Source organism: Otolemur garnettii, unplaced genomic scaffold, assembly GCF_000181295.1.
Source record: "Otolemur garnettii isolate 467f Iridium unplaced genomic scaffold, OtoGar3 scaffold00260, whole genome shotgun sequence".
Classification (NCBI taxonomy): Eukaryota; Metazoa; Chordata; class Mammalia; order Primates; family Galagidae; genus Otolemur; species Otolemur garnettii.
In genome coordinates, this window is record NW_003852655.1 from 1,163,866 (window position 1) to 1,175,668 (window position 11,803).

The 11,803-nt window shown below is 56.0% G+C and overlaps 2 protein-coding genes across 4 annotated transcripts in view; one reads left to right on the forward strand and one right to left on the reverse strand.

Moving 5' to 3' along the window:
• The window catches only part of DEAF1 (DEAF1, transcription factor), a 52,764-nt gene extending 50,429 nt beyond the window's left edge, over positions 1-2,335 (forward strand). For all 3 annotated transcript variants that reach the window (XM_023508573.1, XM_023508572.1, XM_023508571.1), the window contains one exon: positions 1,883-2,335. In XM_023508573.1, the coding sequence (XP_023364341.1) occupies positions 1,883-1,987 (105 nt within the window). In that variant the 3' untranslated portion in view covers positions 1,988-2,335. The remainder of the gene's footprint in view (positions 1-1,882) is intronic.
• Positions 2,336-4,529: 2,194 nt separating this feature from the next.
• Positions 4,530-7,156, reverse strand: DRD4 (dopamine receptor D4). Its single transcript, XM_003802777.1, has 4 exons — positions 6,875-7,156; positions 5,475-5,587; positions 4,809-5,362; positions 4,530-4,732 (listed from the first exon to the last, which is right to left on the reverse strand). The coding sequence occupies exons 1-4, from the start codon at positions 7,154-7,156 to the stop codon at positions 4,530-4,532; spliced, it is 1,152 nt and encodes a 383-aa protein (XP_003802825.1).
• Positions 7,157-11,803: the final 4,647 nt, after the last annotated feature.

Sequence of the window (11,803 nt, forward strand, 5' to 3'; positions counted from 1 at the left end):
GAGCCAGCTCATTTTTCTTTATTTTTTTTGAGATAGTCTCACTTGTCACCCGAGCTAGAGTGCCGTGACGTCAGCCTAACTCACAACAACCTCAAATTCTCGGCCTTAAGCAATCCTCCTGCCTCAGCCTCCCTAGTAGCTGGGACTACAGGCACCTGCCACAACACCTGTCTAATTTTTCTGTTTTTAGGAGAGACGGGGTCTCTCACTCTTGCTCAGGCTTGTCTGGAACTCCTGAGCTCAAGGGATTCTCCCACCCTGGCCTCCCAGAGTGGTGGGATTATAGGTGTGAACCTAGGCTAGTAATCCAGAATTTGAGATTCTAAAAGTCATGGGGGCTGGGTGTGGTGGCTCACACCTGTAATTCCAGCACTCTGGGAAGGTGAGGCAGGTGGATTGCCTTGAGCTCAAGAGTTTGAAACGAGCCTGAGCAAGAGTGAGACCCAGTCTTAAAAAATAGCCAGTGTTGTGGCTGGTGCCTATAGTCCCAGCAACTTCTCTTGAGCCCAAGAGTTTGAGGTTGCTGTGAGGTATGATGCCATGGGACTCTACTAAGGGGTGACAAAGTGAGACTCTGTCTCAAAATAAACAAATAAATGTCAGCCTTGGGGGTCTGCATTTTTGCTCAAAGAACACGTTAGAAGCTCAGAGTTGACACTAACTTGGGCTGCCTGTTCCCTCTGTCTGCCCATGTTCCTGGCAGGGAGCACACTGGCATCATAGATAGGAGACGGAAGCATTACGAGCTCGTGGGAGGCCTTGTCCAGGGCCCTCATCCACCATGTGGGGCAGCTCCTCACTAGGGCTCCATCCCCCACCTGCCTCCCAAGAGGCAGAGACAGAGACGTATCATCCCAGAGCAGCATATTCTCAGGATGGAAGCCTAGTAACATTGACGTCCAGGTGATTTTAAATTAAAATCTCATTTTTTTTAAAGAATCATTTCAATGATTTTTTCTTTTTTATTATAATCAGCTGAAATTCTGCCATCCCAGCACATTAGGACATATTTGTTTCTGTTCTTGTGTGTGTGTTTATTCATATCCTGCCTGCCACGTGCTGTGTTGGTGCAGGTGAGGCACAGTCCAGCACCTGCTGTGCCGGACAGGTGGCTCAGCACATGGGCAGCTTAGCATGAGGGTGGACCATGCTGGCGAAGCATCTCCTGGCACTGACCTCCCTCCTTCTAGGGGAGCCACAGAGCCCAACCCTTGTGCACATAGGGCCTACTGGTGTCCCCTTCCATCTTTATTATTATTATTTGAGACAGAGTCTCACTGTGTCAACCTTGGTAGAGTACTGTGGCCTCATAGCTCACAACAACCTCAAACTCCTGGGCTCAAGTGATTCTCTTGCCTCAGCCTCCCAAGTAGCTGGGACTACAGGCACCTGCCATAATGCCTGGCTATTTTTTAGGGACGGGATCTCCTCTTGCTTAGTCTGGTCTCCAACTTGTCAGCTCAAGTCATCCTTCTGCCTTGGTGGGGTTACGGAGGTTATAAATAACACTGTGGATGACAATGTTGTATGTGAATACTTGTCTGCATGTATCATTTCTTTTTATTTTATTTATTATTTATTAATTTATTTATTTTCTTGTTCTCAGTCCTTCAGTCCCAATGTAATCTGCAAGACTATTTCTTTTGTTTAAATTCCTAATGCAAAAACCTGATCAAAGAGTACAGACCTGTTCCCACCTGGTTGGTTGTTTGCCTTTGATCTCTTAAGCCGGGAGAATGTGGGGAGGGCTGGGCTCCCAGACGCCAGTGGGGCTTATGCAGGTACACAACCCTGGGGACCACACCCAGCAGTGTCTTGTGTGACTCTTGTTTTGTGGCCAGGCAGCAGTGTTCCTGGTGACATGGTGTATCCTTCCTTTCAGGACTGGAAAGACCACCAGCAGGTGTGCGGGCAGTCAGCAGCTGTCACTGTGCAGGCGGATGATGTACATGTTGCCGAAAGCGTGATGGAGAAAGTGACCGTCTGAAGGGCTGCCCTGTGCTCTGCACTGTGGTAAGGCTGGAACAGGGTGAAGACTCCACCTCCCAAGACTTTAGGGGCGCTGAGGCGAGGTGGTTGTGAACAGTGAAGAAACTTGCTGGCCAAGTTACCAATGGACTTGAGGGGGCCTGTACCCGGGACGCAGAGACCGGGAGGGCCGGTAGCTTCCTGAGCCCACCTAGAACTGCCCACCCCTCACGGTGCTTTCTCATCTCTGGGCTCAGAAGCATCCCATCCTGTCCACAGTGTGCCCTGTGATGCGTGTACATACGTGTTGTGTGTGTCAATAAGGTTGTAAATAAAGTCTCCCTGTCCCTGGGGATGGCTGGTTCCACTCTGGCCCTTGGGCGCTTTCTGCTGCACACATCCTAACTGCAGTGGGCAAAGCGGGCCCTGGTCCATAGTACTGCACCAGGGCCTCAGTGAGCACCAGGAGAGTCTCACCCTGTCCTATAACATGAGGCTGCTGTACAGGGACTCTGGCCCATCCATGTGAGGCTGGGCCGGGGCAGTGAGCTCAGCAGGGTCTTCTGCATGCAGAGTCCCTGGCTCCTTCTTTGGACCTGCCTTCCCTGCTGACCAGGACTGCTGCTGAAGGAGTGGTCACCATGTTCTGGAAGCTTCCATGTGTTTCCTGTGATGCCATCACTGCTGGTATTCTCCACACTCAGGTTTAGCAGCTACAGTTGCGCTGGGGAAAGAAGGTGCAGATCCCACTGGGGGTGGTGTCACTGTGCCTGCAGGTGCCTGATAAACCAATAGACAGACTGATGTACTATCACTGTGAGGGACGAGGTATTTGCCAAGTTCACATCACTGGCATGAGAGAAAGTGCCCAGCCCTGCACCCTACACTGGGCAAGAAACAGGAAGGGTCACGAGTAGGGGCAGCTGTGTGTCTGGGCTCTCGGCAGGTGTAGACCAGAGCCTTGGGAGCTGCCTCATTTTTTTAAGTTAACAAGTTACCTGTGAAGTCTGCCTGTCATCAAGTGCCCGCTGCCTCCTGCCAATCCGTGAGCTCAGGGCTGTTGCTGTCACACAGTGTAGCCAGGAAGAGGCCTCATCTCTGCACCCAAGATGCTGTCCCTTCAGCCACACACAGGCCTTCCCCTGAGACAGAGTGGGTTTTCCTGGTGCTGCAAGGTGAATGTGGTGAGCGACCACCCCTTGAGTGTGGGACACCATCCGGCCTCCCAGGACCAAGCTTTGCAGAAATGGGATGGGAATGTTTCCTAGATTTGTGGGGGAGACTGGATCTCCCCTTTCCTTGGAAATGGAAACCTGAGGACCATGAGTTTGTTGAGGTTCAAAGTTTCCAAAGATCCCTTCTTCCAAACCCGGTGAGCAGAGTGCCTTGTGGGGTTCAGAAGACCTGTCAGTCATCCCTGAGGTCCTGGGGCATGTGCCTGGCCTCTGACAGTCTGTCCTCACATCTGCCAAGCTCTTCTGTGTGGTCAGCAAGGGCTTGGTATGTTTGGGGTGCCCCAGGCCCTTGGGACAAACCTAGAGGGAGCCCCTCCTCCCACTACCATGTGGCATCAGTGAATGCCCAAGCTTAAGTGTCCAGGCCAGCAGGAAGACTCAGAGGGTCCCTGAGGGGTATCAGTCCTGGAAGGTGGGTGGTCAGGGGAGGCTTCCTGGAGGAAGCAGCAGCTGAGGCCTCTAGCAGGAGGGCACAAGCACCAGAGGGGCAGGGAGCAGCATGTAGGGGGACTGGGCTGTGGCCCTTTCACCAGGGGATAGTTTAAGCTTCTTTATAAACACCAGTCTGCTCACAAGCAGCACCCCCAGTGCAGGACAGGGCCACAGAGCCTCTCAGCCCATTTTTCCCGCAACCCTGGGCTGCGAGAGAGTTGAGGTGCAGTCCAGAGTGGGCTGTCCCTGGACAGAGGGGCCTGAGGTTGCGCCTTTCTCTCCCAGGGTCAGACTGGCTGTGCCTCAGGGTGGAGCACCCTCCAGGGAGGCTCCTGAGTGGCCCCACCCAGCATACAGGCTCTTCTGCCTCTTGAAGCATCTTCTAGCCAGGGGCTGGAAGGAGGCTAGGCTTGGACTTCTAGGCAGCTTCCCAAATGGTGGGTGGGTCAGCTCAGCTTTTGCAGGGACAGGGGCTGCAGAGCCCAGAAGCAGGAGTTGGTCTGTTCAGGGTGCTGACCCCATGGGCAGTGTGTTCCCATTGGGACTGGGCAGCTGCGATAAAAACCCCCGCCCCGACCCTCCAGTGAAAAGACTCCTCCCCTGCAGGCCACTGCCCAGAGGGAAAACTGAGGCAGGCCGCTGTGGTTCTGGACTCTTGGGCGGAGCCGGCAGGGTGCCCTCCCTCCTTGCCCTGAGCGGCAGTGGAGGGGGGGAGAGGTCTGTTCTTCTGACTTCCTTGACTGACGGTCTGGTGGGTGTCAGAGGGGGCCTGGGCTCGCGGAGCTGAAGCCCCTCTTCCCCCTTCACCCTCCGGAGACTTCACAGCCGCGTTTAGGAAGGAATTTGTTTAATTAGGCAGACAAAAGCGCCCCCTCCTCAGATGGGGGTGAGCGCCTAGCAGCAGACCCGCAGGGCCTTGCGGAAGACGTGTCGGAACTCGGCATTGAAGACGGTGTAGATGACAGGGTTGAGGGCGCTGTTGACGTAGCCCAGCCAGGTGACGGCGCTGACCAGCCGCGCGGGTACTGAGCAGGCGGGACACAGCGCCCGCGTGATGTGCACCACGAAGAAGGGCGTCCAGCATACCAGAAAGGCCCCTGCGGGCGCCGGGGGGTCAGCGCCCCTCCCGGTCAGCCCCCCTCCCCTCCCAGCCACCGCAGGATAGGAACCCACCGACCACCACCGGCAGAACCCTCATGGCCTTGCGCTCCCGGCCGGTGATCTTGGCTCGCTGCCTCCTGGGGACCTGCGGCTGGGTCTGGGGCGGGAGTGTCGCGGCCAAGGTGGCGTCAGGGGGCGAACAGTCGGGGTCGCAGGGGTCCTGGGAAGGGCCCGGCGCCGGGGGCGGACAGTCGGGGTCGCAGGGGTCCTGGGGCGATCCGGGAGCGGGGGCCGGGGGCCCGGGGCCGCTGGGCCTTCTGGGCGCGCGGCCGTGCAGCTTGGCGCGCCGGGCCGCCTCCCAGCGTCGCAGGCCGCGGAAGGTGGCCCAGTAGAGCAGCAGCATGAGCGGGCAGGGTAGGAAGAAGGAGCACACGGACGAATAGACCACATAGTCGCGGTCCTCTAGGCGGCACACGGCGGGGTCGCGGCCGCGCACGTCGTTGAGGCCACACAGCACGGGCGCCGCCACCGCCGCGGACAGCATCCACGTGGCGCCAATGAGGAGCAGCTGTCGCCGGCCTCCACCCTGGCGGTTGTAGCGCAGCGGCACGGCCACAGCCACGAACCTGTCGGGAGCGCAGAGGGGGCGCCGGACGGACACGAGGCTTGGTGAGGGCGGCGCAGCCGGGAGGGGCATGGGAGGGCACGGCTGGGGGCGGGGCGGGGCGGGCGGCCCACCTGTCCACGCTTATGGCGCACAAGTTGAAGATGGAGGCGGTGCACAGCATGACGTCCATGGCCATGAGGGCGTCGCAGAGGCCCGGGCTCAGCAGCCACGCACCGCCCTGCACCTGGAGGAAGAAACGGGGCGCACAAGACTCGAGACCGAGTGAGGTCTCCCTAGCCATGGCAGCTTTGGGACCCCTATTTTGGCGGGGGGGGAATGGGGGTTGAGTATCAGAGGGGAAGGGAGCCCAATGTAAGCCAGATGACCCCGGGCACCCTGCCCTACACACTTGTCTGAGCAGTCCTTGGACCCACTGTCCAGGGGAGGGGGCAGAGAAATGCCCCCTCCATCTTTGGGATGGGTTTGGCAGTTAAGACGAGAAAGGCCTGGGGAAGAGGGAGGCCACAGTTGCAGACATTGAACCAGTAAGTTTGCTTGTTTCCTCATCTGTGAGATGAGAGTAGTGATAGCATCCACATAATTGTCTTTTGGACGAATTAGTTGAAAAAATACAAAGACCTGGGCCCATGCCCAGCATGGGATCACACACAGAGGCTGGCACTCTGCAAGGGCAAAGGAGCAGACAGCCCCTCTAATCCCTGCCTGTGATTCTGGACGATTAGGAGCTTAAGAGTCGTCACTGTGACGTCCGTCGCAGCTCTTCAGAGCAACAGCTCAGGTGTGCCCTTGTGCCCTCAGCCAGCCAGGACTTGCCCTGTCCACCGTGGAAACCCCAAGCCTCCCCACCCCCACAGTGCAGACCTAAGCCGGTTTTCTCTGGCCAGACCTCAAGCAAAGGGGTTGGCACCAAGGTGGACCCACCCCAAGGCCAAACCTAGTCTGTGGTGGAGGCTCCAGGGCTCAGGTCTCCCTCTGTCCAGCTTAGAAGCTGAGCAGCTGCATGTGCGTGTGTGTCTCCTTGTTGATTGCTCAAGTGTGTGGCTATGTGTGTGCATGGCTGGCCCAGCCACCGTGTGCAGTGATTGTGTGTGTGTGTCCCCAGGGATCAGGGGAGCTGGGGGCTGAGCCTGCATCTGCCTGTCTGTCCAGCTGGTTCCTCTATGTCACCAGGCTCCCCAGAACCACAGCCCCCAATAGCCAGGGACTCACTGGGACGGGGCAGGGGGGCAGGACTTGACTGGAAAAGTTGCTTGTTTCCGGGACCCCTGCATTGAAGGACAGAGTATCTCTGCAGCGGCAGATGCCAAGACAGAGGGGGTTGGGGGCGAGGGAAGGACGTGATGCAGGGCGGGGTGCGGGTGCAGGGGTCAGGCGCGGCGCCCCCTGCAACCACCTCAGCTGGAGGCTCGCGAGAGGCGAGGTGGCTCCGTCACAGGGGTTCCTTGGCAGGGATGTGGGCAGGCAATGAGGCGGGAGGCGAGATGCGCCTGCGGTCGGGGACGCAGCTCACCTCGGAGTAGACGAAGAGCGGCAGCACCAGGAGGGCGAGTAAGAGGTCAGCGGCAGCCAGGCTCACGATAAAGTAATTGGTGGGCGTCTGCAGGGCACGCTCGGCGGCCACGCTCACGCACACTAGCGAGTTCCCCGCTAGCACCGCGCCAATGAGCAGCACGCCCCCCGCCAGCGCCGCCGCGCCCGGCCCCCCTAGCCCCGCAGCCGTCACCGGGGCCCCTGAGCCCGGCCCGCGCCCCACCAGCAGCCCACCCGCGTCCGCAGCGCTGCGGTTCCCCATGGCGCGCCCGCCCCATGCGCCCCGGCGGGCGCAGAGCATCAGGCTGGGCCTGGCCAGCGCACCACGGGAGCCCCGCCCCGACCCTGGGCCTGCTCCCGCCCTACCCCCACCCTGCGACGCTCCGAGGTGCTCCCAGGATTTGCGGGTCTAGTCTAGTCGCTCGCTCTGGGGAGCTGGGCAGGTGGATCAGTACAACAGCCCACATAGATGGGGGTTAAGCGAGGTGCCGTAGGCAGGCCCGGGTGGGGTGGGGGGCCGCGTGCCTGTGCACCCAGAGAAACGCACGGGGATGGAGGGTCAGCCTGACCAGACCCCAGGGGCTCGCCGGCACCGAAGCCAGCGCTATCCCACCGCCCGGCCAAGTGGGCATCCGCTCCCCCAGGACGCTCACGGCGGTGCCTCAGGCGGAGACCAGGCTGCTCCTCCTTCTACCTTGTCCACCTGACATCGGAGAAAGCCACGTTGCTAGGCCGATTCTGCCGGACAGGATAAACCTCCTGTCCCACAGCAACTGCCAGGGCTGCCGTCTCCCCTGGACTGGCCTAGGCTACGCTGTGCGACCCGGTCTAGCTCGCACGCCCCGCCCTCACTCTTCCTGCCGTGACACTCCTCCAGCCCTCCCAGTCTTCGAAGCCCGCTGGGAAGCCCGGGTCCCCACCTCCACCCCGCCCCACCCGCAGCCCAGCCGCTGTCCACCTGCAGCTGCCGCCTGACCCATCACGAAGAGGGGTGTTGGCACAGTCGCCTCCCAAGCCTGGGCAGGCACCTCCTTCCTTACCCTCTGTCCTCCCTGGCGGGCAGGCACTCCTCGGCCTCTGAGTCAGGGACCCCTCTCAAGTGCTGCATCATCTGGCTGTCTGATTCCTTCCTAACCTGTGACATGGGCAGACCTCCCAGTGCCACAGACAGCAGCGCAAAGCTCCCCCCAAGGACCTCCCAGAGTCAACTAGCTGCCATCACAAAGCAGTGGAAGCTTCTTTTGCTCTTGCAGAGGTCCCGGATCCGCAGGGGGGATCATGCCACAGAGTACGGGTCAGCAAGTGGGACATCCCCAGGTGGGCAGCGAAGGTCTGGGATCTGGAGAGGGTACTGTGCCACAGAGCACATTCAGTGAGACAGCTCACTGTCAGTGGGTCCGAGAAGGCAGATCATGGAGTGCACGCAAAGAAAGAACATGGAAGACAGAGACTTTTCTTCATGGACTTAATAAGATCCAGTGACAGCTGTTCACTGTGGCCCTGTCACTAAAGGCCCACCTGCACGGCTCTGGGGGGGTGGGTGAGTAGCCCACCCTGGGAGGGCAGCAAGCTGAGGGGTGTGTAGCGAGAGGCAGTTGCCAAAGGTATCCAGCCTCTGTAATAGAGAAAACAAGGACTTAGAGGTGACAGACATGGTGACGCTCACGGTCACACTCCAAGGTCTGTAGGGGAAAGGTGTGTCAGAGATTAGTATAGACAGGCTGCGGACAAGTTCAGCACCTAAACCCCTCTCTGCGGGTGGGGGGTGGGCAGTCTTTAACCCAAGGGTCCAGGGCAGCAGAGGTTTCTTCTCTCACAGGACAGAGTTGGAAGGGCTGGCCCTGGGGTCTTGTGCTGGGCACCAAGCAGTGAGTGCAGCCCACCGGTTAGATTGCCCCAGCACCGAGGAGGCCAGCTGCACTGGGAGGTGACTGTGCGGTGTGGCTCACTCACCACAGACTACAGCAGCAGCCTGGGCAGCAATGACAAAAGTACATTACAGGAGGGAGCCTTGTCAGAGTGTCAGATCCGACTCCAGTGTTCGCGGGCAGGTCTCTGGACAGAGGCAAGAGACGCGAAAGCTCTCCCACATCCCAGGCCTCCCCAGAGTTTTTCTTGAGAATGAGTTATTTTATATCCTCAAATAAAAGTGGAACCAAAGGTCCACCCATTTCTTACATTCATAAGGCTTTTCCTTAGCGTGAGTTCTTGTTTTCAAAAAGAACTGGAAAAACCAAACATTTTGCCACTTTGTTTACACTTAATGGGGTTTTTCTCCAGTTTGATTCCTTTTACATCTTTGAAGAAAACTGGAATAATCAAGCTTTCCTCCACATTCCCTACTTTAATAAAGTTTCCCTGCAACTTGAGTTCTTTTATGCATTTAAGAACCCCAGTAGTGACTGAGACCTGTATCACATTTTCTTAATTCATGGAGTTTTTCCTCCAGACTGAGTTCCTTCCTGTCTTGAAAGAGAAATATCAATGCAGAAGTTTTGCTATAGACCGCACTGACCGTCTTCTTCAGAGTTAGTCCTTTCCTGTGGTGCAGGACGTTGGAAGCCTTTTCCGCCTGCTCACAGGGGTTCTCTTCATGTGGGTTTCTCCTGCTAGTAAAAGGATCTGACCAGGGCAAGGCTTTGTTACACTTTTCACGTGAACAGCCTCTTTCCAGTTTGAGTCTTTTTATGTCTTTGAAGAAAATGGGGAGAACTCCATGTTTTCCCCAAGTCTCCACAGACAAGGCTTCTCCCAGTGGGGCAGCTCGCCAGGTCACAGAGATGTCTGGAGTCACCAGAGGCTTTGCCACGTTTCCTGTGGTAAGATGTGTTCTCTCCAGTGTGAGTTCTTTCACATACACAAAGGTCACGGGGAATCTGGAAGCTTTACCACGTTTCATACATTCAGAGCCTTTTCCTCCATGATTTCCTAGATGACTTACAGAATTTTCAAACTGATCTTCAAGGTTCTAGTCTTCCTCTCTGTCTCCCATAAATTTGATGTTCCTAAAGCTTCTCTGCATCACATATCTACAGAGAATCTTCTGCCCTTCCTCCCACAAAGCTCCTCCTGTTGTGTGAAGTTCACAGCCGCATCCAGCCCTGAAGGAATCAAGGAGAGGGCGATCAGGGACTCGTCCCTCTGACAGCTGGTTCTTGATGTTGGGCTGTCCACCATAACCAGATGTGGGAAAACTGTGTCCTGGAGGTCAGTGCCTGCTCCTGACTTCTTTTATGTGACTGTTATGGGGCTCTGGGCCCTCAGCACTCCACACGTGCTAACAGGACTGAGACTTGCCCTTTCTGCTGTATGGATATCTTGCTTGGGGTGTGTGATGGCTGCAAAGTCTTTACCAGGTTATCAGACGCAGACAGCCCCTCTCAGTGTGCCAGCCAACTGCTGCTATCATCTGCACTTGCACTTCCCAGCTCCTGGGTTGTCCCAGAGTCCCCCCATGTATGCATGGTCCCTGCAGACGACAGAGGGACAGAGGCTGCAGTGGAGCCACCTGGGGCCTCTGGGAGCAGAGAAGAACTCAGTCTGGGAATCATCTGATGATGCTAAACTTGCCCTTAAGTCAAGGATTTTTTGTGGAGTATGGATTGTTAGGTGACAAGACCCCCACAGCCCAGGAGGCACATTCAGGGAATGGCCCCCAACTGCTTCTCCTCCCTTCCTAAAAGAACAATAATCCTTTCTCCTTGCTCCCTCTGCCAGAAGTCACGTAGAGTGTGAATACTTTTCCATCTTTTGCCTAAAAGCACACAGCCTTCTCTCCCTAAAGTTAGTCTTTACCCTGTGTACTATTACTTCCCCTCAACCTTGCCAGATGAAAATATTCTCACTCGCTCTCCCTGCTGATTTTCAGTATTGTTAGTACAGCAACCTAGTTTAGGTGCTACATAAATAAAGCTGTTCATAGCTGGGCGCTGCAGTCACCAACTGCGTGAGACCTACTGACCCCTCCTTATCTCTCCTGTGATCTTTGTCTTTTATATAGTTTATTTTCTTCATTCCTTACCATCCCCATTTTGTACATTTACTCTTTGTGAGGGTTTGCAAAAGGTGGCGCCCTCAATAGGGACCAAAGTGCAGGATAGTAGGTGCATGCAGGTGAGGAAACCCCCCACGAGGAGAAATGAGGAACTTCGTGGATCCTAAGTGAATCTGTGTTCCAGGATAAGTAATAAATTATGCGACAGTCCAGCTCAAAGGAGCAAGAACTCTTTATTCTAATGCTTAAGTCTATGTTAGCCCAGGGGTGTCATATTCCCGTTACCCAGTTAGAACAGTTTCTTCACTTTATTCAAGAAGTTTGTCCATGGTTCCCTGAGGAGGCACTGTTAACGCTGCTACCTGGGGCAGAATAGGGGAGAAACTGCATTCCTGTCACACGGCCAAAGGACCTTTTAATGTTCCTACTGATGCTCTCTCTCATTGGGGACTAGTTAGAAACTGTTTAGATCCTAATCGTGGATAGATGCATTCCCCCTTTTAAATGATGTGTTTCTCCTTCTGCTCCAGCAGGAAGACCTAAGTATAATGAGCCTCCCCCTTGAATCTCAACAAACCTTACAAAATGAGGAACAAAAATATGATGAGGAGTGTTCCTCTTCTGTTTCAGATGAAAACCTGGGTGCCTCCAGGCTATTGGCCATGGCTGGACTTCATGTCTCCTCTTTGTCTAAGTATGCACCACTTTGCCCACCACCTAAGCCCCCCCTTTTCTAAATTTTTATCACTGCCACCTCCTTTTGTTATGGCAGAACAGACTTCCAAGTTGCCTTTGCAACTGACCTTGGAACAAGCTCCTGCACAAGGAGATTCTTTTTTTTTTTTTTTTTTTTGAGACAGAGCCTCAAGCTGTCCCCCTGGGTAGAGTGCCATGGCATTACAGCTCACAGCAACC

Bases quoted from the DNA above. Each gene is read 5' to 3' on its own strand.
- DRD4 (XM_003802777.1), bottom strand. From the start codon at position 7,156: ATGGGGAACCGCAGCGCTGCGGACGCGGGTGGGCTGCTGGTGGGGCGC. The intron at 5,588-6,874 runs GTGAGCTGCGTC...TTCTTCCTCCAG, and splicing joins CGCTCTTCGTCTACTCCGAG to GTGCAGGGCGGTGCGTGGCT. The intron at 5,363-5,474 runs GTGGGCCGCCCG...CGCTCCCGACAG, and splicing joins TGCGCCATAAGCGTGGACAG to GTTCGTGGCTGTGGCCGTGC.